Here is a 21,871-nt window from a genome sequence, read left to right as displayed (position 1 = left end):
AAGGCTGCTCTTGGGAAAAGATTGCTTATTTTCATAGCTTATTTTTGAAATTATATCACAAACAGTGCAATAGGCCACAAATACCTTTCCTGAATTGTTCCTCAGTTCAGGTTTAAATTGACTGAAACAAGCTTCTAGACCATATTCAGCCTGGTAGTTTAAGTGAAAGAAAGAGGTCAGGGGTTGTAACATGTCATTTGCAGAACTGGAAATTAAAGAAGCAAGGCCCAAAGGCCTTGTTTTAGGATAAATATATATAATATGTTGTTTTATTTTCTTGTTTGGGTGCTATTGGTTTTTGAACTCATACAGAGGTGGCAAGATATCAGGGCTCGGCCACAGTTCCATTTGTCCTGCCACTTTCCTCCAGTTAGAGTGGCCATCACACTGGCTCTCAAATGAATGTGATTTAAATGTATGAAGTGGATTTGCACTAAATGGTGGTACTTGCTGCCTGGAGGAGGGACGCTGCTCACCACTGTGTGAAGCCAGCCCCACAGTCCTTCGCCAGACTTGCTTTGAGAGCAGAAGTGTGTTCCCTCAGGGCTAAGAGAGGTGGGTTTTCTTGAAAGTAGGAAGAAATCCAGCATGCTCCCCCTACAGCATCAGGCCTCCTGGCTCCTTCCATTCACTCCTATCTTCTCCTGGCCCAGGGACTCTGAAGAGCGTTTCTCAAAGGCGGCATGACGCGGACCTGGATTTCTTTCTGATGTTCAGCGTGGTTGACGAGAATGAGAGCTGGCACCTGGATCAAAACATTGCCTCCTTCTGTGGAGATCCAAGCACTGTTGATGAGGAAGACGAGGGGTTCAGGGAGAGCAACAAGATGCATGGTGGGTGCAGTTGGGCAGGACCTTTTCTTGACCTCTGTTTATATCCAGGTAGGGACAGCTGTAGCACACCCTCTCTGGATCAAATAAACTCAGAGATCATACAGAACAGAGATGTATTAACTTCAGGGCTGCCAAAGAATTATAACTGATTAAAATGACTGACTGACTGATGGATTGTCTTCCCTTCACCCTAAGTTCCCAAGGTATGTTACAACATTGAAACAACACTGAAAACAGTTTGAAACAACTTACAATCATAAAAATAAAGTGACTCCTAAAAAATATACGCCTCAGGTGTCAGATAAAGAGGTGTGTCTTCAGCATCCTCTGGAAGTTGTATAGTAAAGTGCCAGGGGAGCCTCTGTGAGGAGGGAGTCCTGCAGCTTACAAGGCCCCCTCCCCTTGGGATACCCCTCCCCAAGCCTCTGAGAGTGGAGGAATGTGTTAGTCACTTCTCGTGACTTGACAGTAGAGAACACAATACAAGGGTGGCAAGTGGGATCTCTCATGATCCTTAGCAACTGTATCTCATCCACAGGTTTGCCACTGGAGCACCAGTGAATGAACATCATGTGGACAGGCCATTCTGATAACCTTTCAACCTAGCCTCCTCAGCCACAGCTTTTGTTCTTTCACATGTACAACTTGCTCCCTCATATGGGTACTGCCATAGGGAAACTCATGCCTAATACTTTATGAAAGCAAATGCGAGTCTGGGAACGCTGCATTGGGAAACAACACAACCCAAGCCACTCGGTTATACAACTTCACAGGAGTTACACAACCATTGGCGAGTCACAATGTGCCTCCAAACTGCAAAACAGAAGGAAAATGAAGCAAATCTATTAATATTGGGGCATTACAAAAAAAAAAAGTAGGCGGAAGGTATTTAAATTCTGTGCACATTAACAGGATACATTGAACCTGTGGACCTCTATCTTTGCTTTATTCAAACCTCTGCTGTTGTTTGAAACCACCATTTTAAACTGCCCTTCTCTCACCCTGGCTTTATGCAAATCCAGGATTGTGATGAGGCACTGTAAATTCTCCAGTTGCACAGTAACAGCCTTACATTTTTATGAATATAGGATGCTACATATATGTACACCCACACACTGATACGAAACCCCATTTTCATGCTAACATCTTGATCTCTATTTCTGCAGCAATTAATGGTTACGTGTTTGGGAACCTCCCTGAGATGACCATGTGTGCTGGGGATCATGTGTCATGGCATCTTTTTGGGATGGGCAATGAGATTGATATCCACACCGTCTTCTTCCATGGACAGACCCTGATTGTCCGGGGCCACAGGACTGACGTGGCCAGCCTCTTCCCAGCCACTTTTGTGGCAGCAGAAATGATCCCTCGACACGTTGGGAAATGGCTGCTGAACTGCGCAGTCCATGATCACCTGCAAGGTAAGGAAGTCTCCCAGACTGAGTTCCCCTTGCAACTGTGATCACTAGTTCTTTGCTGAATTCCTTGCCCATGACAACAGAAAGTGGGTGAAATATACTCAGTCGAGTGTGAATTTCATGCTCTTTATTCAGCTCATAGTAGCATTGAATGAAAATTTTCCCCAAAACTTCTAGCTAGAATCATAGAATCATAGAATCATAGAGTTGGAAGAGACCACAAGGGCCATCGAATCCAACCCCCTGCCAAGCAGGAAACACCATCAGAGCACTCCTGACATATGGTTGTCAAGCCTCTGCTTAAAGACCTCCAAAGTAGGAGACTCCACCACACTCCTTGGCAGCAAATTCCACTGTCGAACAGCTCTTACTGTCAGGAAGTTCTTCCGAATGTTTAGGTGGAATCTTCTTTCTTGTAGTTTGGATCCATTGCTCCGTGTCCGCTTCTCTGGAGCAGCAGAAAACAACCTTTCTCCCTCCTCTATGTGACATCCTTTTATATATTTGAACATGGCTATCATATCCCCCCTTAACCTCCTCTTCTCCAAGCTAAACATGCCCAGCTCCCTTAGCCATTCCTCATAAGGCATCGTTTCCAGGCCTTTGACCATTTTGGTTGCCCTCCTCTGGACACGTTCCAGTTTCTCAGTGTCCTTCTTGAATTGTGGTGCCCAGAACTGGACACAGTACTCCAGGTGTGGTCTGACCATATACATTATTTACACAATGGGCCCCGCGTGATTGGCTAATTCTGGGCTGCTCCTGTAGGCCAATCAGGTTGCGGATTCACTTCATCTAGAAGCCTGATTGGCTGCTCCTGCAGGCCACTCAGGTCGCTGATTCACTTCCACCTGGAGCTGGATTGGGTGGCTCCTGATCTAGGCATATGCCATGCAGTAGTTTTTGGGAATCATACCTCCAGGGATAATTGAGCGGCGAGGGCTCATCCACACTTACCTTACGTTCTGTGTTTTCTGGGCAAAGGTCCACTCTTTAAAGCGCCACGTCCAGGCACTTTTTTTTTACTTTTTTACTTCTTTTGCCCTGGCATACTTTTCCAGTAAAACCCACTCTTTATCAGAGCGATCAGGTTTTCTGCAGATTTGCTGTTTGCTCTGGTTCTTCTGTAAAGAGTGGGTTTTCCTGAAGAAAACGCAGGACAAAAAAAAGTAGGGGGGGGGGGAGCTCGAACGCAGCACTTTAAAACATGGACCTTTATCTAGATAAGGTAAGTTTTAAGTGCTGTGTGGGTGTGGGAGCCAAGATAGGAATATATGTGTGATGCCAGCAATCACTAAGGATACAAGGATGGATTTTCCATATGGGACAAAGCATGAAAGCTGCATATCTCTTACTACATATGAACGAATTGAGAAAAATTGGTCTCTAATAACTATGATTAAGTTAATCTACTACAAAAGAATATATGTAAACCAGCCTATGGTGGGAAAAATTAGTAATGTTTTGGAACAGTAAGTTTAATGGTAGTGTTCCACCTAATGCTTCTTTTGACCTGCTGTAACATTATGAGTACAGCATATTTGCATCTTGCACAGGGGTTATGTTCCGGGGTGGCGTGTATATGCAAAAATATGTATGCTCGAACCACCCCCTTGGAACGGCCCCTCATGAACAATCTTACCTTCTGGAGGTGGTGCACCACATGGACATTGCCCCACAAGCAAGGCAGGGAGCATTTAAGCTTTCTGCTTTGCTAACTGTGTTCTAGGAGGCTCTTCTGAGGTCTTATGGGTCCATCCGAGTTCCCACAAGGTCTCCCAACTGAGCCCAGCAGGCTCTTTCTGCACTAGGAAAGCACAGCTCAAAAGGTGCTTTTAAGCTCTCTGCCTTGCATGCATTTAATTTGCACAGTTTCAGCCAGCCTGGGTTCAACCTTTTAACGATGAAATTGTGCATGTTGATCACTCTCAAGATGTGATCATACTGTATTTCTTTATGCTTCTTCTCTTGTGTATGACTATAAAAAATGTTTTTTTAAAAAAGTAAAATAGAGTTTGGAAGTTGAATCTGTGGTGGGGAACAGGATCTGACTGTTGGGCTGCTCCTGACCTCCCCTGCCTCCATCACTCTCAACCTGCAGGCTGTTTTGACAAGCAGGCCAGTCTGAGTGTGTTGTGCTCTGTTGTGCTTCCTACAGCTGGGATGGAGGCTCTCTATGAAGTCAGGAACTGCTCCTATCAGAATCCAGAACCTGCCCTGAAAGGGAAACTTCGCAAATACTACATAGCGGCAAAGGAAGTTCAGTGGAATTACGGACCCTCAGGGTTAGACCTGGGCACTGGGGAAAGCCTGCTGCAGCCAAACAGGTAAGGGGGATTTTATTTGTGGATTTCCTGCTCTGCTTGAGAATGCATTTACACAGTGCTGAAAGGGGGTCCCCATCGCACAGGAGACTTTTCAACAAAGTAGCTAAACCTGCACTTTTCAAGGCGCTACAGTGTGGCACTTTGCCCCAAGAAACCAAAATATTTTTTGAACCAAGCTTCTTTGTAATGTGGTAGGTCAGGTTTTGAATTTGGGTACTCATACAGCAAATATATGGGACGCGAGTGGCGCTGTGGTCTAAACCACAGAGCCTAGGGCTTGCCAATAGTTCGAATCCCCACGACAGGGTGAGCTCCTGTTGCTCGATCCCTGCTCCTGCCAACCTAGCAGTTTGAAAGCATGTCAAGTGCAGGTAGATAAATAGGTACTGCTCTGGTGGGAAGGTAAACAGCATTTCTGTGCGCTGCTCTGGTTTGCCAGAAGTGGCTTAGCCATGCTGGCCACATGACCTGGAAGCTGTACGCCGGCTCCCTCGGTCTATAGAGCGAGATGAGCACTGCAGCCCCAGAGTTGTCCACAACTGGACCTAATGGTCAGGGGTCCCCTTTACCTTTACAGCAAATATAAAGCAGCTTAAAAATGGTTAACCGTAACAGTTGGTCCACCTGTGGTCTGTTTGATAACAAGGCAGAAATTTGTCAGCTAGTCCACCTCCCTCCTGTAGTTAGAAATAGCAGCAAGTGGATAGACACCTGGGCTCCTTTGGGAGGAAGGGCAGGATAAAAGTCTAATAATAACTAAATAAAAATAATGGTGATAATACCCCAGACCCCTAATCATGGGAATTGTAGTCTTCTGCAGATCCCGAGAGCTTCCTATCCCTTTTAATTCCTTGTGTCCCAAGGTTGGGAGGTAGATCATCAGAACATTAGAAGAGCCTTTTGGATCAGGCCAGCGGCCCTTCTAGTCCAGCATACTATTCTGACAGATGCCCCAAAGGGAAACCTGCAGGCAAGACCTGAGCACAAGATCACTTTCCTGTGGTTTCCAGCAACTGGGAATCAGGAGCATAGCAGCCTCCAGCTGAAAACACAGCATAGTTATCCTGGCCGGTAGTTATCAGTTGCCCTGTGTAAGGAAGTCCTTATCTGTCCTGAGTCTCCCAACATTCTCCTTCATTGTCAGCCAGCTCCAGTGTTAAATTGTGAGAAGGGGATAAAAACAACTCTCTCTTCACTTTCCACAGGCCATGCATAATTTTATAATCTTCTATCATGTCACCTCTTACTTGGCCCAGGTGCTGCAACCTTTCTGCATTATAGACCTGGGTATAGTGTTTTTTTTAATGAAATAAGGGGATGGATTATGCTTCCTTGGGAAACAGAACACTGGGTACATGTTTACAAAGCAACAGCTCTGTGTCCTTGGGGATAGTGGGGCTGCTCTGCAGTTGCTTTTTTGATGGTGTTTTAAGATTACTGAACAGTTGCACTTTCTCATCCCATCTGCCAGCTGCCCTTTATCTGGGCATAGCTGTCAACTTTTCCCTTTTCTTATGAGGAATCCTATTCAGAATAAGGGAATTTCCCTTAAAAAAAGGAAAACATTGACAGCTATGTGTCTTGGTTTCTTCATTTAAAGCTGGGGGTTCTGGATGAGCCTCTCTACTCCAATCTTGATTTGGGTGAGAGCTACTTCTCTTAATTGTCTTACTTTTGGCTCACTTGGTACACACAGTGTTCTGTCAACACCACCCAAGGTCACCTTGATTTCAGCTAGTTATAAACAGCACGATCACATCTAACGTGCATTTAACTCGCACCATTTCAACCACACACAGCTGAAGGACCACTGGCTAAAATTCCACAATTTAAATGCAAGCAAGGCAGAGAGCTTTAAAGCTCTTTTAGCACCAGGTTTTCCCTTCACGAAGAGAGTTTTCAGCTCTCTGCCTTGCTTAGGCAGCCCCCACTGGTTCTTGCAAGATCTCACAGGGCCTGATTCAGCAGGCTTTTCTTATGTTCTTATGACATTATCCACCTCTGGCCTGAGCTGACTAGCAAAGGGCAAATGCTCCCTACTTCCTAGGAACCCGACTTTCATGGAGTCAAACTATTGGTCCATCTAAGTTAGGGCTTAGCCACACCTCTGTTCGCCCAGCTGCTTTCCCCTGGAGAAACCCAGTCTTTAGCACTAAATCAGAACAAACAGTACTCGGGTTTTCTGTGGTTTGCCTTTTGTTCCAATTTAGTGCTGAAGAACAGATTTTCAAGGGGAAAGCAGCAGAGCAAAGGCAAAACCTCTTGGACCTGTGGCTAGAAAGTGCAGGACAAGCAGAAAATAACAACAACAACAACAACAACAACAACAACAACAACAACAACAACAACAACAACAATTTATTATATGTACCCCACCCATCTGGCTGGGCTTCCTCAGCCACTCTGGGCGGCTTCCCAAAAAAATATATTAAAATACTCTAATACATCAAACATTAAAAGCTTCCCTGAACAGGGCTGCCTTCAGATGTCTTCTAAAAGTCTGGTAGTTGTTTATCTCTTTGACATCTGGTGGGAGGGCGTTCCACAGGGAGGGCGCCACTACCGAGAAGGCCCTCTGCCTGGTTCCCTGTAACTTGGCTTCTCGCAGTGAGGGAACCGCCAGAAGGCCCTCGGTGCTGGACCTCAGTGTCCGAGCAGAACGATGGGCATGGAGACGCTCCTTCAGGTATACAGGACCGAGGCCGTTTAGGGCTTTAAAGGTCAGCACCAACACTTTGAATTGTGCCCGGAAACGTACTGGGAGCCAATGTAGGTCTTTTAAGACCGGTGTTATGTGGTCTCGGCGACCGCTCCCAGTCACCAGTCTAGCTGCCGCATTCTGGATTAGTTGTAGTTTCCGGGTCACCTTCAAAGGTAGCCCCACATACAGCGCATTGCAGTAGTCCAAGCGGGAGATAACCAGAGCATGCACCACTCTGGCGAGGCAGTCCGCAGGCAGATAGGGTCTCAGCCTGCGTACCAGATGGAGCTGGTAAACAGCTGCCCTGGACACAGATTTGACCTGTGCCTCCATGGACAGCTGTGAGTCCAGAATGACTCCCAGGCTGCGCACCTGGTCCTTCAGGGGCACAATTACCCCATTCAGGACCAGGGAGTCTTCCACACCTGCCTACATCCTGTCCCCCCAAAACAGTACTTCTGTCTTGTCAGGATTCAACCTCAATCTGTTAGCCGCCATCCAACCTCCAACCACCTCCAGGCACTGACACAGGACCTTCACTGCCTTCACTGGTTCTGATTTAAAGGAGAGGTAGAGCTGGGTATCATCCACATACTGATGAACACCCAGCCCAAACCCCCTGATGATCTCTCCCAGCGGCTGCATGTAGATGTTGAAAAGCATGGGGGAAAGGACGGAACCCTGAGGCACCCCACAAGTGAGAGCCCAGGGGTCTGAACACTCATCCCCCACCACCATTTTCTGAACACGGCCCAGGAGACAGTGCCCCCAGCTCCCAGCCCCTCAAGACGGTCCAGAAGGATGTTATGGTTGATGGTATCAAACACCGCTGAGACTCATGCTTTCTAGGCAAGGAACAAGCAGAAGTGTGGATGAGACCTCAGTGTGGTCTACACTGTTTGGCAGGAGAGGCTTTCTATCATCTCAGACATGAGTTTTCCCCTGGCCCACCTGGAGATGCCAACTGAACCTTGGACTTTCTGTTTGCTAAGGAAATGCTCTGCTACTGAGCCTCTCTGGCCCTTCTCCCCAAAGGCAATTAGCTGGACTTTTTCTCACCCACCTGCACTATCAGCCTTTATATGTGACACATAAACATCCTTTCCACCTCCCTAAAAAGACAGCGTTAACGATGAAAACAGTCTTCTTTTGCCAAGTCTTGCATAGTTCAGCATCAAAGCTACTGTGGATCTTGGCTGATGCAGCTGGATTTGCAGAAGCAACAACAAAAGCTGCAAAATCTAAAGATTTGGTTGTTGTTGCATCCTGGAATCACATGTTTGCTTCTTTGTGTTTAGTTCTTCAGAGCAGTTTTTCAAGCAGAATTCCACTAGGATTGGGGGAACATATTGGAAGGTCCAATACACTGAATACATGGATGGAACTTTTCAGGTGGAGAAGGGGCGGACAAAAGAAGAAAAGCATCTCGGAATACTTGGTAATACATCAAAATTAACTTTCCTGCCCAGCCAGATATATGGGCTATGACTTTTTACATTTTGAGAGGCACGGTGGGAAGTTTTATCTATTTATCTGGAAGATTTGTAACTCACTCTTTCTGTCTTAACAGAGACACTCAATGCTGCTCACATCAACTATAAATATTTTATGATCTGGGAAACAGGGATAGTCATTCAAAAGCCAGTGCAGTGTTACAAAAACCTAAAAACAAGAGCAGTCCCAAAGATGAAATGCCTACTAGGAAAAAAAGGGTATTCACAAGGCAGTGGAAAACCACCAAGGAGGAATCAGTCTACCCTCCCTAGGCAGGCAGAGTCCCACAATCTGGGTACAATCAATGAGGGGCTCCCATATTTTGTTGCAAACAAAATCAAATTTTTCTGTGTACATGATTGACTATCAATACACACTGTTTTTTTTAATCTTAGATTTTTCAAATGCATTCTGCTGGTTCCTGTCCACACAGCAATAGATAGTTTCTGATACAATGTTTTCTGGCCCTTACCCCCAGTCATTATTCTCCTGTCTTCTACTACCTTTGCCTGTTCTGGGCATGCATGGAGGTATTTCTGTACCTGTCCACAAACGCATTTTTAAAAGTTTTTCTTTTTTTAACCAGAAATATGCAAGTGCAAAACAGCAAATGTTACCAGCTCCTAGTTACCATGCTTCACTATGGGCAAAATGTAGGTGGTAATGGCTACTAACTAAGATGGTTTTAAAAGAAGATTAGACATACTCACGGAGGAGAGGACTACTAGCCATGTCTACTAGCCATGATGGCTATGCTCTGCCTCAGTGGCCAGATACAGTGAATGCTTCTGCGTCCATTGCTGGAAGCCGCAGGAGGGAAGAGTACTCTTGCCCCAGGTTCTGCTTGTGGTTTTCCCAAAAGAGACTTATGGTTGATCACTGTGAGAACAGGATGCTGGACTAGGTGGGCTGTTGGCCTGATCCAGTAGGCTCTGCTTATGTTCTTATGGAGGCCTGTGCTATTTTGGGACACACGTTTCCTTTTTTGCTTTTAAATATAGAACAGGGGTCAGCAAGGTTTATTTTTTCCTGGGCTGGATTGGCCCCGGGAAGATCCCTCTGTGGGTCGGATTGCACATGCGCCCATGATTTTTGGCATCTGCGTAGACGCGATTTCCGGTGCCGCAGAAGCAAGTCCCTGCCCCATGCTGCGCCGGTTTAGCACAGCGTGCAAGCGGGCGGCTCGGTTTGGGGGCAGCTTGTGGGCCAGTCAAACGACCTCTGCGGGCTGCTTCCGGCCCATGGGCCTTCGGTTGCTGACCCCTGATATAGAGCTCTTGCACAATACTGATATTTAGCTATGCCAGAATTCTCGTAAATAGGTGCTTTCTGCATGCAGTGTTCAGTGGACATAAGGCATGCTCATGCTGTTTGAAAACAAAATGGCTCGCTGAGGGGGCAAACTTACAGACCAGCTTTAGTTGTGATTCCCGCATTGCAGGGGGTTGGACCAGCTCTACAATTCTATGACCTATGATTCCTGTCTTTCTCCCTGCAGGACCAGTGATCAAAGCTGAAGTCGGAGATACTATCCAGGTTACGTTTGCAAACAAAGCCTCTTGGCCTTTTAGCATTCAGCCCCATGGTGCATTTTATGAAAAGGAATGGGAAGGAACTGCTTACCAGGATGGTTAGTTCTTACATGCACATTTTCATTTTAGCAACAGCTGTATAAAAACTGTGCTCTTCACTTGCTTAGCAAGACCAGGATAAATCACTTGGGGTGAAGAAGCAGAGGTTGTTTTCAGTTATTTCAGAAAGGGCAGGTTTCACAATGCTTTTAATACTAGAGCTCCCTATGAGAAAGGGTTGCAGTGTTGGAACTTTCCAGTTTGGAGTGAGGTCTAATTAAGACCTCCTTTTGTGCCACATATTTTAGGATCAGGTCTCTGCTTTAAAGCTCCATGTCTGACACTTTCCCCCCTCTGGTGCTTTCCCCACAAAAACCCGCTCTTTACTGCTGAATCGGAACAAACAGCCATTTTGATTTTCCACGGGATTCTGTTTGCTCCGATTCAGCTTCAAAGAGCAAGTCTTTCTGTGGAAAGCTGCAGAGCAAATTTTTTTGAAAGTGCTTGGACACTGATTTTTAAAGTTGGACATCTGTCTGGAAAGCGTGAGGCTTGATAAGTGTGGATGAGCCTTAAGAGATGGCATGATAGAAATCTGCATAATTGTCATGGCATTTCGGAGAAAGTGGATGGAGAAAAGTTGACACATAGGGCTTATCCATGCTCCCACTTGTCCCATGTGTAGAAACTATGAGCCCGAGTGGTTTTCCTCTTGTCCTGTGCTTTCTAGGCATGGGGCCGAGCCACCTGCAATATGTCACTGCCAGAGGAATTATGATTCTGAATAACAGTTGCTGGGAATCAGGTGAGGAATCCTTTTTCAGCTAGAGGGATGATTTCTCATATGGACAAGTTTCCAAGGGACCTGGCTCAAAATGGGAAGAAGCCCAGGAGCAGAATCTAAGCTCAAGGGCAGTCCTCTCCCCTCCTGCGGTTTCCAGCAGCTGGCATTCAGAAGCATTGGAGGCAGGGCATGGCTATCCAGCCTAGTAGCCATCAATAGCTCCCCCGCCCATTTTTGCCTCCAGCCCCACCCACCACTGATATGTGGCCCCTGGAAACCTGCCTGGAAGAAAATGCAGTCCTCAAGCTGAAAAAGATTCCCCACTTGCTGGGGGAGAGAGCAAGGCCCACTCAGAGCATGGAGGGTTTCTCGTTCTCCACCCCACCCTTCCAGTTGTAGGGTGGCTCCGAGGCTTTGGATAGACACAATCTGAACCCCGAATAAGATGCAATTGTACTGTGTTCTTGTTGCAAGCCATGCTGACAGCTTGGTTATGAAGTGGGGGAAACGAGCCAAACCACAAAAATTAAGAAGACACAATGCCACGAAAAGGTAGACAAAACAACAACTCAAATTGTCAAGGGATTGGAAGACTCTTCCTAAGCGTAGGTGTTAAAGTTTCTGAGGCCTCTGAGGGTAAGGCAGGTGGGGAGATAGTGGAGGTACAGTGGTACCCCAGGATGCGAACCGGATCCGTTCTGAAGCCCCGTTTGCATCCTGAAGCAAACGCAACCCGCGCCCGCGCATCTGCATGTGCGCGGGTCACGTTTTGCCACTTCTGCACATGGGTGTTACATCATTTTGACCATCTGCGCATGCACATGCGGCGAAACCCAGAAGTAACACGCTCCGTTACTTCCGGGTTGGCACGGAGCGCAACCCGAAAATACTTAACTTGAAGCACATTTATCCCGAGGTATGACTGTATATAGAATGATGGATGGTATGGAGAATGTAGCTTGAGTGTCTGCCTATCATAATTCTTAGACTCAGGAGATTGCTGAACAGCACTGGTCAGTAAGATCCAGAATTACAAGAGAAAACATTTCTACCCAAACATGAAATTAACCCCCTCACAGCACTGTATCTCACCAACTTGGCACCCTCCAGATAGTTCCCATCAGCCTTGGCCATCTTTGTGGGGACTCATGGGAACTGGAGTCCCACAGTATTTGCAGAACACTAAGCAGGTTTCCCCCGGTTAATGCTATCTTTCCCCAGCTGCTATAAACGGCTTTAAAATTTCATTTATTTATTTTTTGCTTTTATATCCCACCTTTTCCTTCAAAGAGCCTGAGGTATGGTGTGCATGGTCTCCCCATCATCATCAAATCCCCACAACTGTGAGGTAGGTTTGACCAAGAGGCAGCGACTGACCCAAGGTCACCCAGCGAGCTTCATGCCCAAGTGGGGATTTGAACCCTGGTCTCTCCAACACTCTAACCACTACACCATGACTAGCTCTAAGGATACAAGGAGTTGCATAACCCTTCTTGCTTTTCAAAGGCTTATCTAGGAACGGAGCTGCTGTGAAGCCTCTGGGGAGCTTTGTGTACCACTGGATGGTCCCTCAACATGTTGGGCCTACAGCCAACGACCCTCCTTGTCTGACCTGGATGTATTCTTCTGCAGCAGATCCAGTCAGAGACACCAATTCTGGCTTAGTGGGGCCCTTGCTTATATGTCGGCCTGGGACTCTTGATGAACATAATAAGCAGGTATGCTTTGTTGCTTTGCCGTTGTGCCATTGACCAGTATCAGCAGAAGAGACTGGAGATGGGTAATTTTTTAAGACTCAACCTACATTAGTACTCCCATGAGACCACCATCAAAACTGCCAGCCCTACAGGGTCTGAATTCCCTGGCTCCCTACTTGATTGACAGTGGCTTGTGGTTAGGTGGGTAGACTTGGAACATGATGGCGATTATTTCATTGCTTATATCTCGCCTATCCTCTCCTGAGTCCAGGGCAATTAATAGCAAAGTTACAGCATTAAACACAAAGCAAAAAGTTTTACTTATTTACTTACTTATTTATAAGTACAGTGGAACCTTGGTTTTCAAGTGTCTCAGAAGTTGAACGTTTCGACTTTCGAACTCCGAAAACCTGGAAGTAACTGCTTCGGCTTTTGCACGATTTTTGGAAGCTGAACATGCCACGTGGCTTCCGTTTTGAGTTTCCCTATTGTATTGAGGCTTCTGTATTAAGTGGTTTTTGAACATTTTGGAAGTAGAACAGTCTTCTGGAATGGTTTACGTTTGAAAACTGAGGTTCCACTGTATATTTGTATGCCATTTTGTCATTAAAAAATCTAAGCCATTTACAGCAATAAAACCAGATTATAAAACCATAAAAAAGTAAAAAAACAGATAACAAATAACTATTGTGGTAGGACGTGTTATTAACTGCCAGCATAGGCCTGGCAGAATAGAAAAGATTTCAGCAGAAATTTAAAAGTTGACAAAGAAGGCATGAATCCCCAGTGGCAGGGAGTTCCAATGACACTCAAGGCTTAGTTTCTCACTGTTGTCAAATGAGCCTCACCAACTCGGGGAATGACCAGCAACGCTCTTGCGACTATAACCAACAATGATTAGTGCATGAGAATAGGTATTTTTCAAAAGCCTGACATCCTGTGTGTTGTTGCTATCCTAGAAAGGTGTTGAGAAGGAGTTTTATCTCTTGTTTGGTGTGTTTGATGAAAATCTAAGTTGGTATCTGGATGCAAATCTGAAGTACTTCTTGAGAAAGGACCATCCTTTTCAAGATCAAGACTTCAAGGAATCCAACAGGATGCACGGTATGTCATCACTCCCAATCTTAGGGAATGAAGACGCAGTTGAACATTGGATTACCTAGAAATTAATCGGAGCACCTATCTGAAATATCTACTCTGAGCTGTCACCTCAGAAAGGATGTTATAGAGTTGGGAAAGGTTCAGAAAGGGGCAACCAAAATGATTAAGGGGGTGGAGCAACCCCTCTGTAATCAGAGGTTGCAACATTTGGGACTTCAGCTTAGAGAAAAGGCATGTAAGAGACAACATGGTAGAAGTTTGTAAGCAATCCATGGCATGGAGAAAGTGGATAGAGGAAAGTCCGTCCCCCCCATAACTCCAGAACGCATGGGCATCCAGTAAAGCTGAATGTAGGAAGATTAAGGACAGATTAAAGAGAGGACTTCTCTCAGCGCATAGCTGAACTGCAGAACTTGCTTCCAGAAGAGCCAAGGATGGGTCACTAACCTATAGGTTTAGACAAATTCATAGAGCAGAGGACTACTGATGGCTACAAACCTATAGTACAGTGTTTCCCAACCGGTGTTCCGCGGCACACTAGTGTGCCGCGAGATGTTGCCTGGTGTGCCGCGAGATGTTGCCTGGAGGGAGGCGGGCAAGTCCAAAAAAGGTTGGGAAACACTGTAAGTTTCTCTTTCAAAAAGGAAACGTGGGTTAAAGCGGCGCCGCCGCCTCCCACTCACTTTCCTGCTCTGGCTTCCCTAACAGTTTTCCGAGTTGCATCACTGGATCCAGCCCCCTTTTCCACAGGTGACACGGGGCTGGAGGGAGGGAAAGAGGGCTTTACGTCGCGCACAAAGGCAGCCTCCTAGAAGCGCTCTGCGCCGGCGCCGTTTCGCTGAAGGCGCCGGAGGACCCCCACCCTCAGCTCCTTCAGAAAGGAAGCCCCGCCCCTCGGCTCCCTACGCCGCCAGGCAGCTCAGCTGACTGACGAGGACGTTCTGCGGCGGCGGCCGCCGCACAACCACCGCAGTTGCTGGCAGCGTCCGCAGCGCAATAAGTAACAGCGCCTGGTGCTGCCAACTCTTTCTCTCTCTCTCCCGCCCCCCCCGCCCCCAAGCTCTCGCGCGCCCCGCGTCAACATCGCCGCGCGCAGCTTCCCGAGCTCGAGGCCAGCCGCTGCACGCACACGCCGGCTCGTCATCGGCTCCGGTTGTTGCCTTTCTCCGCCGAGGTCGGTGGACCCGGAGCCTAGGCTTCCTTCCCGCACCCCGCTTTCCGAAGACCGCACACCAGTTGGGCCAGTACATATTCCCCTCCTGTGACTGGAGCGGAATAGCCCTTTCTCTTCTTCCCCAACCCTTGTCGTTGGAGGAGTCCCTCAGTCCCTCGCTTTTCTGCCTCCTCCCCCCCCCCCACCCCCAAAGCTTGGAGGTTCCCCGGCAAGGGGGAGGGAAAAAAATTGAAACTTACACTTTCGTGCGTCCCTCCCGGCGTGACGCTGCGCGCTGACGTCACGGGGCTGTAATGGTGGTGTGCCTCGAGATTTTTTTCATCAAACAAGTGTGCCTTTGCCCAAAAAAGGTTGGGAAACACTGCTATAGTACTGTTTTTGGGGGACAGGGGGAGGGCAGGTGTGGAGGACTCCTGGGTCCTGAATGGGGTAACTGTGCCCCTGAAGGACCAGGTGTGCAGCCTGGGAGTCATTTTGAACTCACAGCTATCCATGGAGGCACAGGTCAACTCTGTGTCCAGGGCAGCTGTCTACCAGCTCCATCTGGTACGCAGGATGAGACCCTACCTGCCCGCAGACTGTCTCACCAGAGTGGTGCGTGCTCTAGTTATCTCCCTCTTGGACTACTGCAATGCGCTCTGTATGGGGTTACCTTTGAAGGTGACTCAGAAACTACAACTAATCCAGAATGCGGCAGGGAGTGGCCACTGAGACTATATAACACTGGTCCTGAGAGACCTACATTGGCTCCCAGTGCGTTTCTGAGCACAATTCAAAGTGTTGGTGCTGCTCTTTAAAGCCATAAATGGCCTCGGCCCAGTATACCTGAAGGAGCATCTCCACCCCCATTGTTCAGCCCAGACACTGAGGTCCAGCTCCGAGGGCCTTCTGGCGGTTCCCTCACTGAGAAAAGTGAGGTTACAGGGAACCAGGCAGAGGGCCTTTTCAGTAGTGCCACCCACCCTGTGGAATGCTTTCCCATCAGATGTCAAGGAAATAAACAACTATGTGACTTTTATAAGACATCTGAAGGCAGCCCTGCTTAGGGAAGTTTTAAATGTCTGCTGTTTTATTGTGTTTTTAATATTCTGTTGGGAGCTTCCCAGAGTGACTGGGGAAACCCAGCTAGATGGGCAGCTTATAAATAATAAACTGTTATGATTTTCTTCCAGTAGCACCTTAAACAGAAGTTGCCAGATCCTTCTATATAGTGGGAAGGTGGGGAGGGGTATACCCACTATATAAAAGGATCTGGCAACTTCTGTTTCAGTGTATCTGAAGAAGTGTGCATGCACACGAAAGCTCATACCAAGAACTAACTTAGTTGGTCTTTAAGGTGCTACTGGAAGGAATTTTTTTATTATTATTTTGACTATGGCAGACCAACACGGCTACCTATCTGTAACTGAAACTGTTATGATATTATTATTACAAGCCATGATGGCCTTGCTCTGCGTTAACAAGTTGGAGGCAGCAATGCTTCTCAATGCCAGTTGCTGCAAACCACAGGAGGGGAAAGTGTAGCTCTTGCGCAGCTTGCTGGTTTCCCATTGGGGCATCTTGTTGGTCACTATGAGAACAGGATGCTGGATTTGATGGGGCCCCTTTGGCTTGATCCAGCAGGCTCTTACAATGTTCTTATTCATTTCATTTATTTCTTTTGTAAAATTTGTACTCTGCTTGGTTGCAAAAAAAAAAAAAAAAAGCCTCCCCAAATTCAAAGCAGTATATGAAAAGGTATGGTCTATGCATGAATCAAATAAATAAATGTCTCCTTTTTTTGTTTATTTTCCTTTGGGGTTCCCCCCTCCCTTAAAGCCATTAATGGGTTCCTGTTCAGCAACATGCCTCTCCTAGATGTCTGCAGGGAAGAAACTGTCTCCTGGCATCTCTTGGGCTTTGGCAGTGAAGCCGACGTCCATGGCGCAACCTTCCAGGGAAATACGGTCTTGATGAATGGGATGAGGCGAGATGGAGCCAGTCTCTTCCCTCACACATTTGCCACAGCCCTCATGCAGCCAGATAGCGAAGGTAAATGCCTCAACCCATTTGCAACCTTTCTTTCTCAAGGGAGACATAAGTCATGCCCAAACCATATATTTTATGCATGCTTAAAAGCACAAGGTTTCCCTGAAAAAATCCTGGGAACTATAGTTTGTTAAGGGTCTTGGGGAATTACAGCTCTGTGAGGCATGGGCTACATTTTGCAGGATGCTGGGGGGGGGGAGAGTGTGTGCTTCCAGTGCATGGTGTGGACCAGTGTAGTCAGTTTAGAAGCAAGTAAACATTTTCAGTCTAATCATAACCTTTACTGTCCAAGGAAAGACAGTTACGCAAGCTTTCAATAAAGGCCATGTAAAGACACTGACCTTGGATATGCAAGATCTCCTAAATCCTTGGAGATGAATTTTTCAGGGTCTTGTTTTGCTTTCAAGCTTGAGGCACAGTGTGGTAGAAGCACAGAATTGTAGAGCATAGTGCAATTGAATTAGAACCTGGGAGAGCAGGGTTCAACTTTCCACCCAGCAATGAAGCTTAGTGGTCTCTCTTGAGTCACACCCTCCTTCTCAGCCTAACCTACCTCACAGAATCGTTGTGAGGATAAAATGAGGGTTCATTAGTTAGACCCATGGCTTGATATGATAAAACACAAATCTGTCCTGAAAATGCAAAGCCAAGGGGGGGAGGTGACATGAATGAAGTTTATAAAAATTATGCCTGGCAAAGAGAAAGTGGGTAGAGAAAAGTTGCTCTACCTCTCTCATGACACTAGAATTTGTGGACATCCAATGAAGCCAAATGTTGGAAGATTAAGAAAGATGAAAGGAAGTCCTTCGCAAAGCAGACAGTTAATAATAATATTATAATAATTTATTATTTATACCCCACCCATCTGACTGGATTGAACTGTGGAACTCCCTGTGGTGGACTACAAAGCCCATCAGCCACAGCCAACACAGCCATATGGCACTGGGGGGGGGGCATTCCTGTGTTGGCTGAGGCTGGTGGGAGTTTTGATTGAAAACATCTGGAGGGACCTGTCTGCAACCATCTTGCACATCTCTGTTTATGCTGCCCACTAGGGACTTTTGAAGTATACTGTCAGACTAGCAACCACTACCAGTCTGGGATGAGAGGACGTTACTCAGTTCAGCAGTGTGGGAAGAACACACTGTTTCCAGACCAGCAATATGAGCAAGTGAGGACCCTCTACGTCATGGCAGAAGAAGTGGAGTGGGACTATGCTCTGGATCGCCGTTGGGCACTGGAAAGATATAACAGCTCTGCGGAGGAGAGGTAACTGGTCTGCTTCAGAAAGGAGCAGGAGGACTAGATAGTCCATTGGCCTGATCCAGCAGGCTTTTCTTCTGTTCTTCTGGCTCCTCTCCACGCCAAGTTGGCTGAGTTAACTTTTATTTGCTTGCTTTACAATATGGATTTGTATGCCACCTTTCAAAACAAAAGTTTCCATAAGAGGGCTTATAGTCAGTGTCATAATATTAAAAACAAAACAAAAACACAAATACCTGCAATTTTATAAAGAGACAGTCCATACCCACAATATAATGTTACAGTTTAAAAACAGAGAGCTTAAAAACCCAGCTTGTCCTTTTAACCCAAAGGGGCAATGACAGACCCCAGAACTTTCCTGGAGTTCCCAGGAAGTTGTTCAGCCATTACCAGGTGGGGGGAATGGCTAGAATCTCCAGGTGGACAAGTCCACCTGAAAATATTATTATTATTATTATTATTATTATTATTATTATTATTATTATTATTATTGCTGTGAGTGCAGCTTGCAAGCTTCAGCCTAGTAAAGGTAAAGGTAAAGGGACCCCTGACCATTAGGTCCAGTTGTGGCCGACTCTGAGGTTGCGCGGCTCATCTCGCTTTATTGTCCGAGGGAGCTGGCGTACAGCTTTCGGGTCATGTGGCCAGCATGACTAAGCCGCTTCTGGCGAACCAGAGCAGCGCACAGAAACACTGCTTTCGAACTGCTAGGTTGGCAGGAGCAGGGACTGAGCAACGGGAGCTCACCCCATCGAACCGCCAACCTTCTGATCGGCAAGCCCTAGGCTCTGTGGTTTAACCCACAGAGCCACCCGCGTCCCTTATTTGCATGGGTTGGGGTAGGGGAGCCCGATGCCTGGTCCTGCAAGAGCATCTCTCCCCTACCCTCCAGGGGCTTCAGAGGTATTGCTGCCTATCTTATAAATATTATAGTTATTGCTGCACACAAAAGGGATGGCGTGCCCTCTGGCCTTTTAACATGCTTCCTAGCTCTTGCCCTATTGCTCCCCAGAAGCACCATATGGAAGGCAGAAGGTTTTTGAGGCTTTAAATGTGTGGATTGCAGCAATATGCCTAAGGAAAGAGGTGGGGAACCTAAGGCTGGAGGGAAAAGGAGGCCCTCTCTGGACCTCAGCAGCCAGGGCTCCAACCACCCCCTCAGTGGTGCACACACCTGAGTGCTTTTGCCTGAGTGTCCTTCAACAGAATGCCTCCCACTTGCCGGAAAAGAGGCTGGGAAGACATGTGGGTGGGTAAAAGCTTCCGACTTCTGCACAGCTAGAACGCAGCTGATTTCAGAAAGATAACAGCAACATCCATTTTCAGGGCTGTCTTAAGCATATCCGGCCGTGGTGCAAAGATCCCTCCGGCGCCCCACCCCGCGTTTTCCAGAGTTGTCGACCTTTTCCCAAGCCTCTGCAGGGATCTCTCTCCTCCGCAGGGGCTTGGGAAGGAAGCTGCATGTCCGCCAGCCATATAGTTGGCAGGGTGCAGCTTCCATCCTAAGCCTCTGTGGGGGTCGCTCTCCTCCTGCGGGGGCTTGGGAAGAAAGCTGCACACCTGCCAGACATGTGGTTGACAGGGCGCAGCTGGCGGGTGTGCAGGAGGGAAAGGGGAGGCCGCCAGCAAAGCCGCGCAGCTTCCCCACTCGCTGGAGCGCCCCTGAGAAGCTAGCACCCTGGCGCAACGTGCCAGTAATCCCAATGGAAAAGATGGCTCTGGCCATTTTAGCTCTAGCCACATCCACTTTTGCCTCTCTGGCCCTGCTGATCCCTGAGATGTGGCCCCTTGAAAGCTGCTCATGTGGGAATGCAGCCCTGAAATCCCTGGCTGGGGGGATCTCATGAAACCATTCCACCACCAACACCAAGGGCATGCACCAGGATATTATCACTTTTAGTTCCCCTGCGAATTCATAGCTGACCTGTACCCAGGTCCCCCTATGCTAAGCCTTTACCAGGCATCTCCCGAAGCCTTTCATCTCAGCGGGTTTCACATCTCCAGAAACCAGATTCCCTAGAGCCATGACCTGCCCGGCACAGACAAGATGTGTGTTATTGTTTTATTAGTGCCAACAGAGCATCATTAACGCACAAAGGAACTTCAGCATTCACAGGTATAGTGACGTGTTTCTGAGTGGCAAGAACGGACTCCTTGGCTCCCGGTACAAAAAAGCAGTGTACAGGGAATACACGAATGGGACGTTCAAGACCCCAAAGAGCAGGACGGATGGCGAGGAACACCTAGGGATCCTGGGTAAGGAGAAGGATTGTACACAAAGTAGGTGCTGCTCCTCTCACTTCTCCAGGAGTTAGTGATGACCACCAAATTAGATGGGTTTAAAAGATGGCCCACTGACCTGATCCAGCAGGGTCTTCTTTTGTTCCTGTGTTCCATTCGAGCAAGTCAGGGGCTTAACCTGCAAGCAAGTTTGTTAGATAGCACAATCAGAAACAGGCCTTTGGCTACAGGGGTCTTTTTTACTTATTTTTGCTTTTACTTTTTTTTACTTCCATAGAAAAGGGTGAATATAAATTAAATGCATCAGGGGGTGTGTGCCAATTGTCACTTTGATGAAAACAGCATTGCATGGACACTGGGGGGAAAATGTGCACAAAAATCCCACAATGAACACCCGTCCAGATGACCTGGTCTACACGTGCAGCAGAGTTAGATGTTTGAAAGCTAGAGACAGTAGAGTGCACTGCACTGTTTCAGACAGCAGGTGGGGGTATAACTTATGAATCAGCCCCTTTGTAAAAACATTCTCTGCAAATGAATTTTAATGCAGTAGGGTGTTAAAGGACTCTTTTGTTTTTCACAGCAATATACCACTAGAAATTGTTTCTAGATTTACCAGTTTTCTAATTAACAAGTGGTGGGTTTTTATGGTTTGGTTTAGTTTGATACTCTAGGAGAGTGTTCAAAAAATAGGATGCCTTGTGGTCTGAGGTGGTACATTGCATTCCCTGGCCTCAGAACCCTGCCATTCTGTTAACACATCATATGTCTGCATGTGTAAACCAAGCCCGGTCACTGCTCTTTTTCCAGCTGGAGCTCACCGAAACCCAGTTCTGGCACCTCTTAGGTGGGCGCCATTGCCATTCTAAGAGAACAAGGAGGGTGTTCGTGGCACCTCTTTTTCTAGAAAAACAGCACTGGAGGCATAAGGGTTTGTTATTCTGACTGGTGTGTAATTGGAATGCGGAGTAATTTATCAAATCATCAATTCTAGCACGCAGGGGACCGCCTCTCCTGGTATGCCCCGCGGAGGATCTTAAGGTCCACAAATTACAACATTTGGGAGGTCCCAAGTCACAAGGTCCCAAGTCACAACTAGGGCCAGGGCCTTTTCAGTACTGGCCCCAACTTGGTGGAATGCTCTGTCACAAGAGACTAAGGCCATGCGGGACCTGCCATCTTTCCACAGGGCCTGCAAGACAGAGCTGTTCCGCCTGGCCTTTGGTTTGGACTCAGTCT

The 21,871-nt window shown here is 47.2% G+C and overlaps 1 protein-coding gene across 3 annotated transcripts in view; it reads left to right on the top strand.

The window, feature by feature from the left end:
• Nucleotides 1-21,871, top strand: part of HEPH (hephaestin) — a 48,264-nt gene that overhangs the window by 11,592 nt on the left and 14,801 nt on the right. For 2 of the 3 annotated variants that reach the window (XM_082208232.1, XM_082208233.1), the window contains exons 5-14: nucleotides 654-833; nucleotides 2,000-2,254; nucleotides 4,410-4,578; nucleotides 8,578-8,717; nucleotides 10,272-10,403; nucleotides 12,635-12,846; nucleotides 13,785-13,929; nucleotides 16,919-17,131; nucleotides 18,184-18,397; nucleotides 20,499-20,647. In XM_082208232.1, the coding sequence (XP_082064358.1) occupies nucleotides 654-833; nucleotides 2,000-2,254; nucleotides 4,410-4,578; nucleotides 8,578-8,717; nucleotides 10,272-10,403; nucleotides 12,635-12,846; nucleotides 13,785-13,929; nucleotides 16,919-17,131; nucleotides 18,184-18,397; nucleotides 20,499-20,647 (1,809 nt within the window). The remainder of the gene's footprint in view (nucleotides 1-653; nucleotides 834-1,999; nucleotides 2,255-4,409; nucleotides 4,579-8,577; nucleotides 8,718-10,271; nucleotides 10,404-12,634; nucleotides 12,847-13,784; nucleotides 13,930-16,918; nucleotides 17,132-18,183; nucleotides 18,398-20,498; nucleotides 20,648-21,871) is intronic. The other variant, XM_082208234.1, reaches the window with a different exon arrangement.

Source organism: Podarcis vaucheri, assembly GCF_965113315.1.
Source record: "Podarcis vaucheri genome assembly, chromosome: Z".
Taxonomy (NCBI): domain Eukaryota; kingdom Metazoa; phylum Chordata; class Lepidosauria; order Squamata; family Lacertidae; genus Podarcis; species Podarcis vaucheri.
The sequence above is the reverse complement of the archived record's forward strand: the minus strand, read 5'-3'. Positions and strand labels throughout refer to the sequence as shown.